The following is a 15,259-nucleotide window of genomic DNA, read 5'->3' as shown; positions in this document are numbered from 1 at the left end:
CCTACATACCTAGCATCACACCGACACTGAAATTCATGTACCGTATTACTCATTTGTGTGATAGGCAGAACATCTTTTTGGCTTGACAGCAGCTTCCTGTTAGTTGCTACTGCACAGTAGCAGCGTGAAACAGCTAGCTTCACCTGTTGCTCAAATGTTTGAGATACCTTACCCTTCCAGGGTAATATGAAATAGACTGGGCACTTTTCAGGGCCGAGAGTGATGGCCTTAGGCCCGTTCATGAGTTTGTGTGATATACAGCGCAAAATGATCTGATCGGGGTAGCCATTATCCCGCAGGATGCCTTTGATGCCCCTATTTCAGCATTGAGCTTACACGGAGAGCAAACGGCTCAGGCCCTATTTACGAGGTTGCTGATAAGGCCAATCTTATAGCGTGTGGAACTGGAAGAATCCCAAAGTGTATATTGACCAGTGAAGGCAGGTTTGCGGTAGGCCGTGGTAGAGAATCCCCTGGCAGATTTCTCAACTAGTACGTCAGGGAAAGGGAGTTCATTTGACTGCTCAGTTTCAAAGGTGAATTTGAGCACAGAATGGAGCCCATTAAGACATGTAAGGAAATTATAACATGCAGCTGCGGATTTAAATATAGCAAATGAATCATCCACATATTGGAAATATGCAAGGGGTAGGAGGTTGGATGTCATCCCTTTGTTGGCACGTTTCTTACGGAACCCAACAAAGATGTTAGTTAGAGCTGGGCCTAGAGGGGATCTCATGGTAATACCATCTGTTTGGGTTTACATGGTGTCATTAAAACTGAACTCAACTGTGCGATGTGCCAAGTTCACAAGTTTAATGAATACTGATTCACACAATGGTGGCGGGTCTAGATCACATGATATAGTGCTGCAGCGCAAATATCTATGGCTTCCTTAAGTGGAACATTGGTGAGTAGGCTAGCAATGTGATATTTGTGTGGGACCATTTCCCGTTCGCTCCCTCATGTTCTGTGCTCTCTTCCCCTGCAAAGGATGAAAGGTCAATCAATGAGTGAGTGAAATGCCATGTGTTCATCCAAATAGATGGGGTACATTTGGTGAGGTGACTATTAAGAATATATAAGAATGAGGGTTAGTGACACAGGTGGATGGATAGATGGGGAGGTGACAAAACACAACGAAAGAGATGGATGGGCCACCATACAAGGTAAGTGGCTGCGAGGATGATGTGATGGACTAATCTTGACAAGACAGATCGAGGGGTTAGGCTGATGTCTACAGCAGCAGCTGTGTGGATGTGCAATGATGATCACTTTTTCCTGATCTAGTTAGGGCATTGAAGCACTTCCTGTGCTAAATCCAGGTGTGTGGGGCAGAGGCTTAGAGCATTCTGATTCCATATTGAAAATGTTTCCTCTGCTGTTTCCAACTCCAGACTCCTGCAAATTCCACCTTTGGATTCAGCCTTCAAACACCAGTTATGATCACACCAGGCGGGTGCTCAACACTGGCTGTCGCGCAATTGACGTCACACCTCAAAGAACAATGAAAATGAGGCGGCTACATTAAAATGTCAAAGACAGACACATTTAGATTACTTCTGGGTTTCCAGCTCGAATTCAGAACACTCTCCCTCCCAACATGACTCTGTGAGTGAGTGACCAAGATTATCAATGCGTGAGTGAGTGGGAATATCTGTGAGTGAGTGACTGACTGAGAATATTTGTGAGAGGGTGAATGACTGAGAATATGTGGGTGAGTGAGTGACTGGGAATATCTCTGAATGAGCGAATGACAGTATCTGTGAGCGAATGAGTAAGTGACTGAGAATATCTTTGAGTGAGTGAGAATATCAGTGAGTGAGTGAGAATATCAGTGAGTGAATGAATAAGAATATCTCTGAGTGAGTGACTGAGAACATCTGAGTGAGTGACTGAGCATATATATGAGTGAGTGAGTGAGTGAGTAACTGAGAATATCAGTGAGTGAGGGACCGAGAATATCAGTGAGTGAGTGACTGAACGTATATATGAGTGAGCAAGTGAATGACTCTAAGAATATCTCTGAGTGAGTGACTGAGCTTATCTATGAGTGAGTGAGTGACTGAGAATATCAGTGAGTGAGTGAGTGAGAGTGAGAGATGAAATTAGTGAGAGAGACAGAAAGTTCGGGACTGTTAAACAAAATCAGAAGTACAGTGGATTTGTTCCTATTGTTAAATTGCTTCTAACAGTAAGAACCTAACCAGCAACAATATGCCATTATTCATTGGATAAATGTATCCAAATGAATTTAATGCACCTCATGACAAATAGGAGCCCTGGCTGATTTCCCCTCTCTCTCGAACCCAGGAGTCACTGGACAGTGATCAGGAGCAGGAACCTTGGCTTATTTCCCCTCTCTCTGAACCAGGAGTCACTGAACAGTGATCAGGAGCAGGAGCAGGAACTCTGACTGATTTCAGGTGAGGTATGGTGTGAGTGACTGCCCTTGACATTAAGGCCACAATTTACCAAGTGTGGCATCAAGGAGTCCTAACAAAACTGAAGTCAATGGGAATCGGGGAAAACTCTCCTCTTGGAGTCATGCCTAGCATGAAGATGGTTGTGGTTGCCGGAGGTCAATCATCTCAGCTCCAGGACATCACTGCAGGAGTTCCTCAGGGTAGTGTCCTTGGCCCAAACATCTTCAGCTGCTCCATCAATGACCTTCCTTCCATCATAAGGTCAGAAGTGGGGATGTTTACTGATGATTGCACAATGTTCAGCACCATTCGCGATTCCTCAGATACTGAACCAGTCCATGTGCAAATGCAGCAAGATCTGGACAATATTCAGGCTTGGGCTGATTAATGGCAAGTAACGTTCGCACCAAACAGGTGGCAGGCAATGACCATCTCCAATAAGAGAGAATCTAACCCTTGACATTCATTGGCATTACCATCACTGAATCCCCACTATCAACTTCCTGGGGGCTTACCATTGACCAGAAACTGAACTGGACTAGCCATATAAATACTGTGGCTACAAGAGCAGGTCAGAGGCTGGGAATTCTGCAGAGGCTAAATCACTTCCTGACTCCCCAAAGCCTGTCCGCGTTCCACAAGGCACAAGTCAAGAATGTGATGGAATACTCCCCACTTGCCTGGACGAGTGCAGCTCCATCAACATTCAAGAAGCTCGACACCAGCCAGTACAAAGCAACCCACTTGACTGGCACCACATCCACCGCATCCAACATCCACTCCCTCTATGGCCGACACACTGTAGCAGTAACCTGTACTATCTACAAGATGCACATGTCATGAAAATATAATAATTTCCATAATAATGTTGTGATTTATTGTAAAGGTAGGTTAATAGTGGGGTTTGGATTAGTTTCTCTGTGTGGATTTAATTGAATTAGAAACAGCTAGTCTGGAGCTTTTGAGTGAAAAGGGGGAAGCTAGGTTTGAAATGCTAAATACGTAAACATGGCAAAGGTTTAAGAATGTGAGGGGTGAGGAACATTTGCATTTTTAGATAAAACAGAGTAGTTTGAATTTCAAAGAGATGTTGGGATGTTACACCTAGCAATGTGAAGCTAAGTCAAACAGTATGTTTATTTTTGCCAAAGGTTGCTGATGATCAGTACTATGGAAGATTTATATTATGGAAAAAGTAACGCTGGAAGGACATGTTGGAACAATGGAATTTACATTAAAAAGGTAGAAACACATATAAAGGAGATGAGATTATGTGTAAGCGGAGAAAGAATTCTAAGATCTAACAAGTGTGAAAAGCCTCCAGCCTATTTGCACCAAGTTGTTGTCTACAGTAACCGAAGCTAAGAAAGCTCACTATGAATATCACTGTCCAGGTTATTGTGTGTTTTGCCTGGGTCTGTTGAAATGTATTTGTTTTTGCTGTTGCATTAACGGAGGTGTAACTGGGAGTCAGATTAATTAGGGGAGTTAGGAGTTATTCTAGTAGTAATTTGTAGGCCTATGAATGTGCTTAAAATCTTTACTTCTATTAAGAAATGTTTAAGTTAGTTTTGTAAAAAACCCCCAGACTCAGTGGGCTTATTACTACTGAATTCAAGGCACACGTCTCAGAATAAAATGCAAATTGCAAAACAGTTGTGGCAGCTGTTTCAAGTTTCCCTCTGGGATTTGAGCAGCTCAGCATTTACCATCCTGTGTGCCATAACACACTGTAGCAACTCACCAAGACTCCTTCAACAGTGCCATTCAAACACATGAACTCTACCACTTAGAAGGGCAAGGGCAGCACCACCTGGAAGTTCCCCTCCAAGTCACACATCATCCTGACTTGGAAACATATCGCTGTTCCTTCACTGTCGCTGGGTCAAATTCCTGGAACACTCTCCCTAACAGCACTGTGGGTGTATCTGCACCACAGAGACTGCAGCAGTTCAAGAAGGCAGCTCACCACTACCTTCTCAAGGCATTTAAAGATGGGCAGTAAATGCTGGTCTACGCTCACACCCCTTGAAAGATAATAGGACAAAAATTCCTCTCCCTCTAACCCAGGGGTCACTGGACATTAACCAGGGGCAGGAACCCTGGCTGATTTCCCACCTCTCTCTGGACAATGATCAGGAACAGTGACCATAAGCATCACTGCGCTGGTCTGATGTTGTCCCTCTGCTCCATAAGCCACTGCAACAGTTCACTGGCTCAACATTTGTATGTAACACTTCACAATAAAATATCTCACTCCTCATCTGAAGGATTCTTCAGATCGACTTGACTTTGAGTGGCCAGGACACAGCAATAAATCATTCGCTTTAAGTAATTCAAAAAGTATTAGGAAGCTCATCATCCATGCAATAAAATATAAAATAATAATTTATTGTCTATTAATTTCCATTTCTGTAGAACCATTGCTAATGACCATGAGGATTTAATGCTGTTTTTATAACCTCAACAGCACATTTAGATACATGAAAATGATGCAGTCATATGGAGACAGAGCACTTACAACAGGCAAGTACTCAAACTTCAATAGCAGGCCAGGAGCATCCAAATGACAGGACCTCACGGGCTGAACAGCAACTAACACAGAGCATCCCAGGGGCAGCACAGTGTGCAACATGCGAGACACAGAACATTGCAGATAGATACAAGGCAAGGATAACTGAACAGCTCATTACATGTAGAACATCACACGGCTGGGAAAATAGCACAGAGAACCGTAGGGGTAAAGTAGCACATGGCACACATTGCTGGCACAAACTGAGTAACACACACCACAGAGTAACACTGAGCCCAGCAACACACACCACAGAGTAAAACTGAGCTCAGTGACACACAGCAGAGTAACACTGAGCTCAGCAACACACACCACAGAGTAACATTGAGCCCAGCAACACACACCACAGAGTAACACTGAGCCCAGCAACACACACCACAGAGTAACACTGAGCCCAGCAACACACACCACAGAGTAACACTGAGCTCAGTGGCACACAGCAGAGTAACACTGAGCTCGGTGACACACAGCAGAGTAACACTGAGCTCGGTGACACACAGCAGAGTAACACTGAGCTCAGTGACACACAGCAGAGTAACACTGAGCTCCGTGACACACACCACAGAGTAACACTGAGCTCTGTGACACACACCACAGAGTAACACTGAGCTCGGTGACACACCACAGAATAACACTGAGCTCAGTGACACACAGCAGAGTAACACTGAGCTCAGTGACTCACAGCAGAGTAACACTGAGCTCAGTGACACACACCACAGAGTAACACTGAGCTCAGTGACACACAGCAGAGTAACACTGAGCTCAGTGACACACACCACAGAGTAACACTGAGCTCGGTGACACACAGCAGAGTAACACTGAGCTCGGTGACACACACCACAGAGTAACACTGAGCTCAGTGACACACACCACAGAGTAACACTGAGTTCAGTAACATGCAGCACAGAGTAACACTGAGCTCAGTGACACATACCACAGAGTAACACTGAGTTCAGAAACACACACTACAGAGTAACACTGAGTTGGGCAGCAGATGAAATGCAGAATAGTGCACTAGTTATAAACATATAGAAACAATTAGAAAATAGGAGCAGGAGTAGGCCATTCGGCCCTTTGAGCCTGCTCTGCCATTCATCATGTTCATAGCTGATCATCCAACTCAATAAGCCTGCTCCCACTTTCTCCCCATATTGCATTATAGTCTACTCTCAATCATCAGCAAAGTGATGTAAAGTGTCATCAAGCAGCAGACACAGGACACAGCAATAACCCTCCCTAACAGCACATCATTCACGGGGTGTGGGCTTCGCTGGCTGGGCCAGAATTTATTTCCCATCCCTAGTTGCTCTTGAGATTGTGGTGATGAGCTGCCTTCTTGAACCGCTGCAGTCCACATGGTGTAGGTACACCCACAGTGCTGTTAGGGAGGGCATTCCAGGATTTTGACCCAGTGACAGTGAAGGAACGGCGATATATTTCCAAGTCAGGATGGTGAGTAACTTGGAGGGGAACTTGAAGGTGGTGCTGTTCCCATCTATCTACTGTCATTGTCCTTCTAGGTGGTAGCAGTTGTGGGTTTGGAAGGTGCTGTCGAAGAAGCCTTGGACTTCACATGGACTGCAGCTGTTCAAGAAGGCAGCTCACCACCACTTTCTCAGGGGGCAATTAGGGATGGGCAATAAATGCTGGCCTTGTCAATGATGCCCACATCCCATGAACAAATATAACAAAAACTGTTCACTGACACTCAGTTTGGGTTCCATGAGCGTGACTGCCCTTGACATCGAGGCAGCATTTGACCAAGTTGACATCAAGGAGCCCGAGCAAAGCTGGGGTCAATGGGAATTGGGGGAAAGCTCCCCACTGGTTCTGCAGTGGACCTTGAACCCCCAGCGCTCTGATTCAGAGTGAGTGTGTTACAATGAAGCCAAATGGGCAGTTATCACATTTCTAAAATTGTTAATTGCAGTCATCTCATTATTATGACAGGAATTAATAAATGGTTTGTAAATTCTATTTTAAACTACAATGCAAATATTTTTCTTTGCTGTGAGTCCTACGTCACCAACTATTGCAATGACCTCAGATAATTAACTCCCTCAAAGAATCAAAGTCATTATGGCACAGAAGGAGGCCATTCAGCCCATCGAGTCCTTGCTGGCTCTCAGAAGAGAGCAAACCAGCCAGTCCCACTCCTCACCCCCGCTCTATCCCAGTGGTCCTGCAAGTTTATTTCCATCAAATGCCCATCCAATTTCCTTTCAAAATCCTTCATTGTCTCCGTTACCCCAACTTCATAGGCAGCAAGTTCTGCGTCATTAACACTCGCTGCGTAAAATGTTTTCCTCATATTCCAGGTGTGGAGGAGAGACAGGAAAGGAAGAAAAGGGGTTGGTGGGAGTGGAAGGGCAGGGGGCAAGGTGGTGGTGGAGTGGCAGTATTGATTAAAGATGGTATTACAGTACTGGAGAGAGAGGATGTTCCAGAGGGGTCAAGAATGAAATCTCTCTGGCTAGAGGTAAGGAATGAAACAGGTGCAATATCATTGATCGGTGTAGTATATAGACCACCAACTAGTGGAGGAGATGTAAAGAAACAAATCTGCAAAGAAATAACAGAGAGGTGCAAGAGTAATAGAGTAATTATAATGGGAGACTTCAATTATCCAAATATAACTGGGATAGGAATAGTGCAAAGGGACAAGAGGGGTGAGAGTTCCTGGAATTAGTTCAAGATGACTTTCTACAGCAGTTTGTTTCCAGTCCAACGAGAGGCAGACACTGTTCGACCTGGTTCTGGGGAACGAGTTAGACCAAGTGGATCAAATAACAGTGGGAGAGCCTCCAGGGGACAGTGACCATTGTATCATAAGGTTTAGGTTGGTCATGGAAAGGACAGGGGACAATCCAGAGCGGGGATAATTAATCAGGGGAAAGCCAACTTCAATGGGGTGAGAATACATCTGAGTCATGTGAGTTGGAATCAAATGTCAGAAAAGACGGTGGCTGAACAATGGGCTACCTTCAAAGAGATAGCACCGCAGGCAATGTCAAGTTATATTCCCTTGTAGGACAAATAAATCAAGAGCACCCTGGATGACGGGAGAGATAGAGGTGAAGATGAAAAGGAAGAAGTGCGCGTACGACAGGTGTCAGCTAGCAAGTACAAAGGAGAATCAGGCTGAATATCGAAGGACCAGAGGGAAAGTGAAAAAAACTAATAAGAAAAGCAAGGAGAGAGCATGAAAAGAGACAGGCAGCGAACATAAAAGGGAAACCCAGGGTCTTTTATAAGCATATAAATAATAAAAGGGTGGCAAATGAAAGAATAGGGCTGATTAGGGAGAAAAGGGAAACTTGCACATGGAGGCAGGAGAAATAGCAGAGGTATTAAATGAGTACTTTGCATCTATCTTTACAAAGGGAGAAGATGCTACCCAGGCTGAGGTGAGAGAGGAGGTAACTGGCACACTAGAGAATTTACAGTTGAGAAGGAGGTGGTTTTAGAAAGACAATCTTCACTTAAAATAGATAAAGTACCAGGACCAGGTGAGATGCATCCAAGAGTACTGAGGGAGGTGAGAGTGGAAATTGCAGAGGCACTAGTGATAATCTTCCAGCCTTCTTTAGGCACAGGGGTGGTGCCAGAGGACTGGAGAACTGTGAATGCTACAACCTTGTTCAAAGAGGGGTGCAAGGATAATGCCAGCAACTACAGACCAGTCAGTTTGACTTCAGTGGTAGGGAAACTTCTGGAAACTATAGTTCGGGACAAAATCAATAGTCACTTAGACAGGTGCAGGATTATTAAGGAAAACCAGCATGGATTCATTAAGGAAAATCATGTTTAACTAATTTGCTGGAGTTCTTTGAGGATGTAACAGAGAAGGTTGATAAGGGTAATGCTGTTGATGTGATGCATATGTATTTTCAAAAGGCATTTGATACAGTGCCACACAACAGACTTGTGAGCAAAATTCTAGCTTATGGAATAAAAGGGAAAGTAGGCACTTGGATAAGAAATTGGCTGGGTGACAGGAAACAAAGAGTAGTGGCTAATGGATGTATTTCAGGTTGGAGGAAGGTTTGTAATGGGGTTTCTGCAGGGGTCAGTTTTGGGACCCTTGCTCTTCCTGATATATATTAATGATCTAAGCTGTGGTATGCAGGGCATGATTTCAAAATTTGCAGACGATACGAAGATTGCAACATTGTCAGCTGCGACGAGGATAGTCTTGAATTCAAAAGGGCATAGACAAGTTGGTGGATTGGGCAGACAAGTGGCAGATGAAGCTCAATGCAGAGAAGTGTGAGGTGATTCATTTTGGCAAGAAGAATATGGGGAGACAGTATGAAATAAAGGAAGAAACTCTAAAGGAGGTGCAGGAACAGAGGGTCATTGAAGATGGCAGGGCATGTTGAGAGAGCAGTTAATAAAGCATATAGCATCTTAGGCTTTATTAATAGGGGCATTGAGCACAAGAGGAGGTCATGTTGAACTTGTATGAGGCACTAGTTAGGCCTCATCTGGAGTATTGCCTCCAGTTCTGGGTGCCATACTTGAGGAAAGATATGAAGGCATTTGAGAGAACTCAGAGGAAATTCACAAGAATGATTCCAGGGACGAAGAACTGTAGCGATGAGGATAGATTGGACAGGTTAGGACTGTTTTCCTTGGAGAAAAGAAGGCTGGGAGGAGACTTGATAGAGGTATTCAAGATCCTGAGGGGTATGGACAGGGTAAATAGTGAGAAACTGTTCCCACTCAAGAGAGCACCAAGAACTAGAGGACACAAATTCAAAACAATTGGCAAAAGGAGCAAAAGTGATGTGGTTGGAGTCTGGAACAAACTTCCTGAGAGGGTGGTGGTGGCAGGTTCAATTGAGGTATTCAAAAATGAATTGGATTGCTATCTGAAAAGAAAGAATGTGCTAGGTTATGGGGATAAGGCAGGTAAGAGGGACTACGTAGAATACTCTTTAAGACAGCCAGTGCAGACTCGATGGGCTGAATGGCCTCCTGCTGCACTGTAGAGATTCTGTGAACCTTAAATTTCTGTCCCCTATTCCTTGTGCCATCAGCTAATGGGAACAGCTTTTCCTCGTCTATTTCATTTAAACCTGTCATAATCTTGTACGCCTCTGTCAAATCTCCCCTCAATCTCTTTTGCTATAAGGAGAACAACACCAGCTTCCCCAAAATAACCTTGCAGCTAAAATTTCTCATCACTGGAACCATTCTGGTAAATCTCCTCTGCACCCTCTCAAAGATCCTCACATCCTTCCTAAAGTGTGGTGACCAGAGCTGGACTCAACACTCTAGTTGTGGCCTAATCAGAATTTTATAAAGGTTCAGCAAAACATTCCTGCTTTTGTACTCAATGCCTCTCTTGATGAATCACAGAATGACAATGCAGAAGAGGCCCTTCGGCCCATCGAGTCTGCACCGACATGTGAGAAACACCTGACATCCCCCCTAAACCTCCCCCCTCACCTTGAACTTATGCCCCCTTGTGACTGACCCTTCAACTAAGGGGAACAGCTGCTCCCTATCCACCCTACTTTTGTAATCTATGCCTCGATTTCAGGGTTAAATTCAATCTGCCACTTATCTGCCCATTTGACCATCCCGTCTATATCTTCCTGTAGCCCAAGACACTCAACCTCACTGCTAACCACCCGGCCAATCTTTGTGTCATCCGCAAACTTACTAATCCTACCCCCCACATAGTCATCTATGTCGTTTATATAAATGACAAATAATAGGGGACCCAGCACAGATCCCTGTGGTACGCCACTGGACACTGGCTTCCAGTCACTAAAGCATCCTTCTGTCATCACCCTTATCCTCCTACAACTAAGCCAATTTTGAATCCACCTTATCAAATTACCCTGTATCCCATGTGCCTTTGCCTTCTTTATAAGTCTCCCATGTGGGACCTTGTCAAAGGCTTTGCTGAAATCCATATAAACTACATCAACTACACTACCCTCATCTACACATCTGGTCACCTCCTCAAAAAATTCAATCAAATTTGTTAGGCATGACCTCCCTCTGACAAAGCCATGCTGACTATCCCTGATCAAACCTCGCCTCTCCAAGTGGAGATAGATACTCTCCTTCATAATTTTCTCCAAGATCAATGCACATGAACCCCCAGGTCCCTCAGTTCCTGCACACTATTTAGAACTGTGTCAATAAATCTGTATTGCCTCTCCCAAAACCTTCTGTCAAAATGCATCACCTCACAGTTCTCTGTATTAAATTCTAATCGCCACTTGTTTTTTTTTATTCATTTATGGGATGTGGGCTTCCCTGGCTGGACCAGCATTTATTACCCATCCCTAGTTGCCCTTGAGAAGGTGGTGGTGAGCTGCCTTCTTGATCCGCTGCAGTCCATGTGGTGTAGGTACAGTGCTGTTAGGAAGGGAGTTCCAGGATTTTGACCCAGCAACAGTGAAGGAATGGTGATATATTTCCAAGTCAGGATGGTGAGTGACTTGGAGGGGAACTTCCAGGTGGTGGTGTACCCATCTATCTGCTGCCCTTGTCCTTATAGACGGAAGTGGTCGTGGGTTTGGAAGGAGCTTTCGAAGGAGCCTTGGTGAATTCCTGCAGTGCATCTTGTAGATGGTACACACTGCTGCTACTGTGCACCGGTGGTGGAGGGAGTGAATGAGTCAGGAGATGGATTACTCATCGCACCATTCCTACCCTCTGACCTGCTCTTGTAGCCACAGTATTTATCTGGCTAGTCCAGTTCAGCTTCTGGTCAATGGTAAGCCCCAGGATATTGATAGTGGGGCATTCAGTGATGGTAATGCCGTTGAACATCAGGGGGCAATGGTTAGATTTTCTCTTGTTGGAGATGGTCATTGCCTGGCACTTGTGTGGTGAAAATGTTACTTGCCACTTGTCAGTCCAAGCCTGGATATTGTCCAGGTCTTGCTGCATTTGAACATGAACTGCTTCAGTATCTGAGGAGTCGCAAATGGTGCTGAGCATTGTGCAATCATCAGTGAACATCTCCACTTCTGACCATATGATGGAAGGAAGGTCATTGATGAAGCAGCTGAAGATGGTTGGGCCGAGGTCACTACCCTGAGGAACTCCTGCAGTGATGTCCTGGAACTGAGATGATTGACCTCCAACAACCACAACCATCTTCCTTTGTGCTTGGTATGACTCCAACCAGCGGAGAGTTTTCCCCCTGATTCCCATTGAGTCCAGTTTTGCTGGGGCTCATTGATGCCACACTCGGTCAAATGCTGCCTTAATGTCAAGGGCAGTCACTGTCACTTCATCTTGGGGTTCAGCTCTTTTGTCCATGTTTGAATCAAGGCTGTAATGAGGTCATGGGCTGAGTGGCCCTGGCGAAACACAAACTGGGTGTCAGTGAGCAGGTTGTTGCTAAGTAAGTACTTGATAGCACTGTTGATGACCCCTTCCATCACTTTACTGATGATCGAGAGTAGATTGATAGGGCGGTAATTGGCTGGGTTGGATTTGTCCTGCTTTTTGTGTACAGGACATGTCTGGCCAATTTTCCACATAGCCGGGTAGATGCCAGTGTTGTAGCTGTACTGGAACAGCTTGGCTAGGGGCGTAGCAAGTTCTGGTGCACAAGTCTTCAGTACTATTGTCAGAATATTGTCAGGGCATAGACTTTGCAACATCCAGTGCCTTCAGCCGTTTCTTGAGATCACGTGGAGTGAATCGAATTGGCTGAAGACTGTCATCTGTGATGCTGGGGACCTCTGGTGGAGGCCGAGATCGATCATCGACTTGGCACTTCTGGCTGAAGATTGTTGCGAGTGCTTCAGCCTTATCTTTTGCACTGATTTGCTGGGCTCCCCCATCATTGAGGATGGGGATATTTGTGGAGCCTCCTCCAGTGAGTTGTTTAATTGTCCACCACCATTCACGACTGGATGTGACAGGACTGCAGAGCTTAGATCTGATCCGTTGGTTGTGGGATCACTAAGCCTTGTCTAGCACTTAGATAAAAGCAAAATATTGCAGATGCTGGGAATCTGAAACAAAAACCGAAAATGCTGGAAAAACTCAGCAGGTCTCGCGGCATCTGTGAAGAGAGAAACAGAGTTGATGTTTCGAGTCCATATGGCCCTTCTTTAGCCCTAAAGAAGAGTCATACGGACTCGAAACGTCAACTTTATTTCTCTCTTCACAGATGCTGCTAGACCTGCTGAGTTTTTCCAGCATTTTCGGTTTTTGTTTCTGCCTGTCACATGCTGCTAATGCCGTAGTACTTTGTTATCGCTTCACCAGGTTGACACCTCATTGTTAGGTATGCCTGGTACTACTCCTGGCATGCCCTCCTGCACTCTCCATTGAACCAGGGTTGATCCCCTGGCTTGATGGTAAGGTAGAGTGGGGGATATGCCAGGCCATGAGGTTACAGATTGTGTTCGAGTACAATTCTGCTGCTGCTGATGGCCCACAGCGCCTCATGGATGCCCAGTCTTGATTTGCTAGATGTGGTCAAAATCTATCCCTTTAGCACAGTGGTAGTGCCCCATGATGGAGGGTATCCTCAATGTGAAGGCGGGATTTCATCTCCACAATGATTGTGCGGTGGTCACTCCTACTGATACTGCCATGGAATGAAGTCAAGTATGATTTTCCCTCTTGTTGGTTCCCTCACCACCTGCCGCAGACCCAGTCTAGCAGCTATGTCCTTTAGCACTCAGCCAGCTTGGTCAGCAGTGGTGCTACCGAGTCACTCTTGGTAATGGACATTGAAGTCCCCCACCCAGAGTACATTCTGTGCCCTTGCCACCCTCAGTGCTTCCTCTAAGTGATGTTCAACATGCATGGAGAGTACTGGTTCATCAGCTGGGTTGGGGGGGTGCGAGTGGTATGTCAGTACATGGTAATCAGCAGGAGGTTTCCTTGCCCACGTCTGACCTGTTGCCATGAAACTTCATGGGATCCAGAGTTGATGTTGAGGACTCCCAGAGCAATTCCCTCCTAACTGTATACCACTGTGCCGCCACCTCTGCTGGGTCTGTCCTGCTGGTGGGACAGGACATACCCAGGGATGGTGATGGTGGTGTCTGGGACATTATCTGTAAGGTATGATTCCGTGAGGATGACTATGTCAGGCTGTTGCTTGACTAGTCTGTGAGACAGCTCTCCCAATTTTGGTTCTAGCCCCCAGATGTTTGTATGGAGAACTTTGCAGGGTCGACAGGGCTGAGACTGCTGTTGTCGCTTCTGGTGCTGAGGTCGATGTCGGGTGGTCCGTCCAGTTCCTTTCTTTTTCTCTGACTTTGTAGCAGTTTGTTACAACTGAGCAGCTTGCTAGGCCATTTCAGAGGGCATTTAAGAGCTACCACATTGCTGTGGGTATGGGGTCACATGTAGGCCAGACCAGGTAAGGATGGCAGATTTCCTTCCCTAAAGGACATTAGATGGATGATGGACAAAAAGTCTGATAATTTAAAGACTGTGACAGGATGGGGAGAAGTGGTGGCGAGGCACAGCTGAGCATTGTCAGTGCAGATGTGGGAAATTACACTGTGTTTTTGAATGATGTCACTGAGGGTCAGCATGCTGATGTGAAATACGAAGATGCCAAGGTAGATCCTTGGAAAACACCAGAAGAAAAGTAGCAGGGAAGAGGAGTCATTGCAAGTTGTTCTCTAGCTACAATTAGATAGATAAGAATTGAACCAGGTTCGACCCAGCTGGACAAAACTGGAGAGACATTGGAGAAGAATTTTGTGATCAACCATGTCAAAGGCTGCAGATAGATCAAGAAGGATGAGTAAGAAAAATTTACTATGATCACAGTCACATGGGATGTCAGTACTGACACCGATAAGAGCTGTTTCAAAGCTGTGGCCAAGAGATCGAGGAGTCCAATACTAAGCTTCATTTCTAACTTAATTAGGGATGTTTTTACACAGTGCATTCATGGTCGCTTTAAGAGTGAGGTCGAATATTTAATAAGCTAAGATCGAACACTTACGTGTAAACTGGGATGGTAGGTCAAGACACCATTATCACAGAGTGTCACATACTTCTTCTTCCATTCCTTGTTGAGTGATTTCCCACTCCTCTTCAAGAGAATCCCCTACAGAACAAACACAGAATCAGAACTTCAGGAAAAACCAACTGTATCTTTTTCTAACACAGAAAAGCATCTGGACACAGTTCGCAAATACACATTATTTTCCATAACCTGAAATCTCTCTTCCGAGTTAGCCTCATTGTTTCTTATTATTATACAGAGTAACAAAAAAGAACGGATGAACATTTACATCAACATACACCA

The 15,259-nt window shown here is 45.1% G+C and overlaps 1 protein-coding gene across 5 annotated transcripts in view; it reads right to left on the bottom strand.

The window, feature by feature from the left end:
- The window catches only part of LOC144680067 (arf-GAP with GTPase, ANK repeat and PH domain-containing protein 3-like), a 708,867-nt gene that overhangs the window by 189,119 nt on the left and 504,489 nt on the right, over positions 1-15,259 (bottom strand). For all 5 annotated transcript variants that reach the window (XM_078541211.1, XM_078541204.1, XM_078541205.1 and 2 more), the window contains exon 10: positions 14,954-15,058. In XM_078541211.1, the coding sequence (XP_078397337.1) occupies positions 14,954-15,058 (105 nt within the window). The remainder of the gene's footprint in view (positions 1-14,953; positions 15,059-15,259) is intronic.

Source organism: Cetorhinus maximus, chromosome 4, assembly GCF_964194155.1.
Source record: "Cetorhinus maximus chromosome 4, sCetMax3.hap1.1, whole genome shotgun sequence".
NCBI classification, from domain to species: Eukaryota; Metazoa; Chordata; class Chondrichthyes; order Lamniformes; family Cetorhinidae; genus Cetorhinus; species Cetorhinus maximus.
Note: the sequence above shows the minus strand (reverse complement) of the source record. Positions and strands in the feature narration are given on the sequence as shown.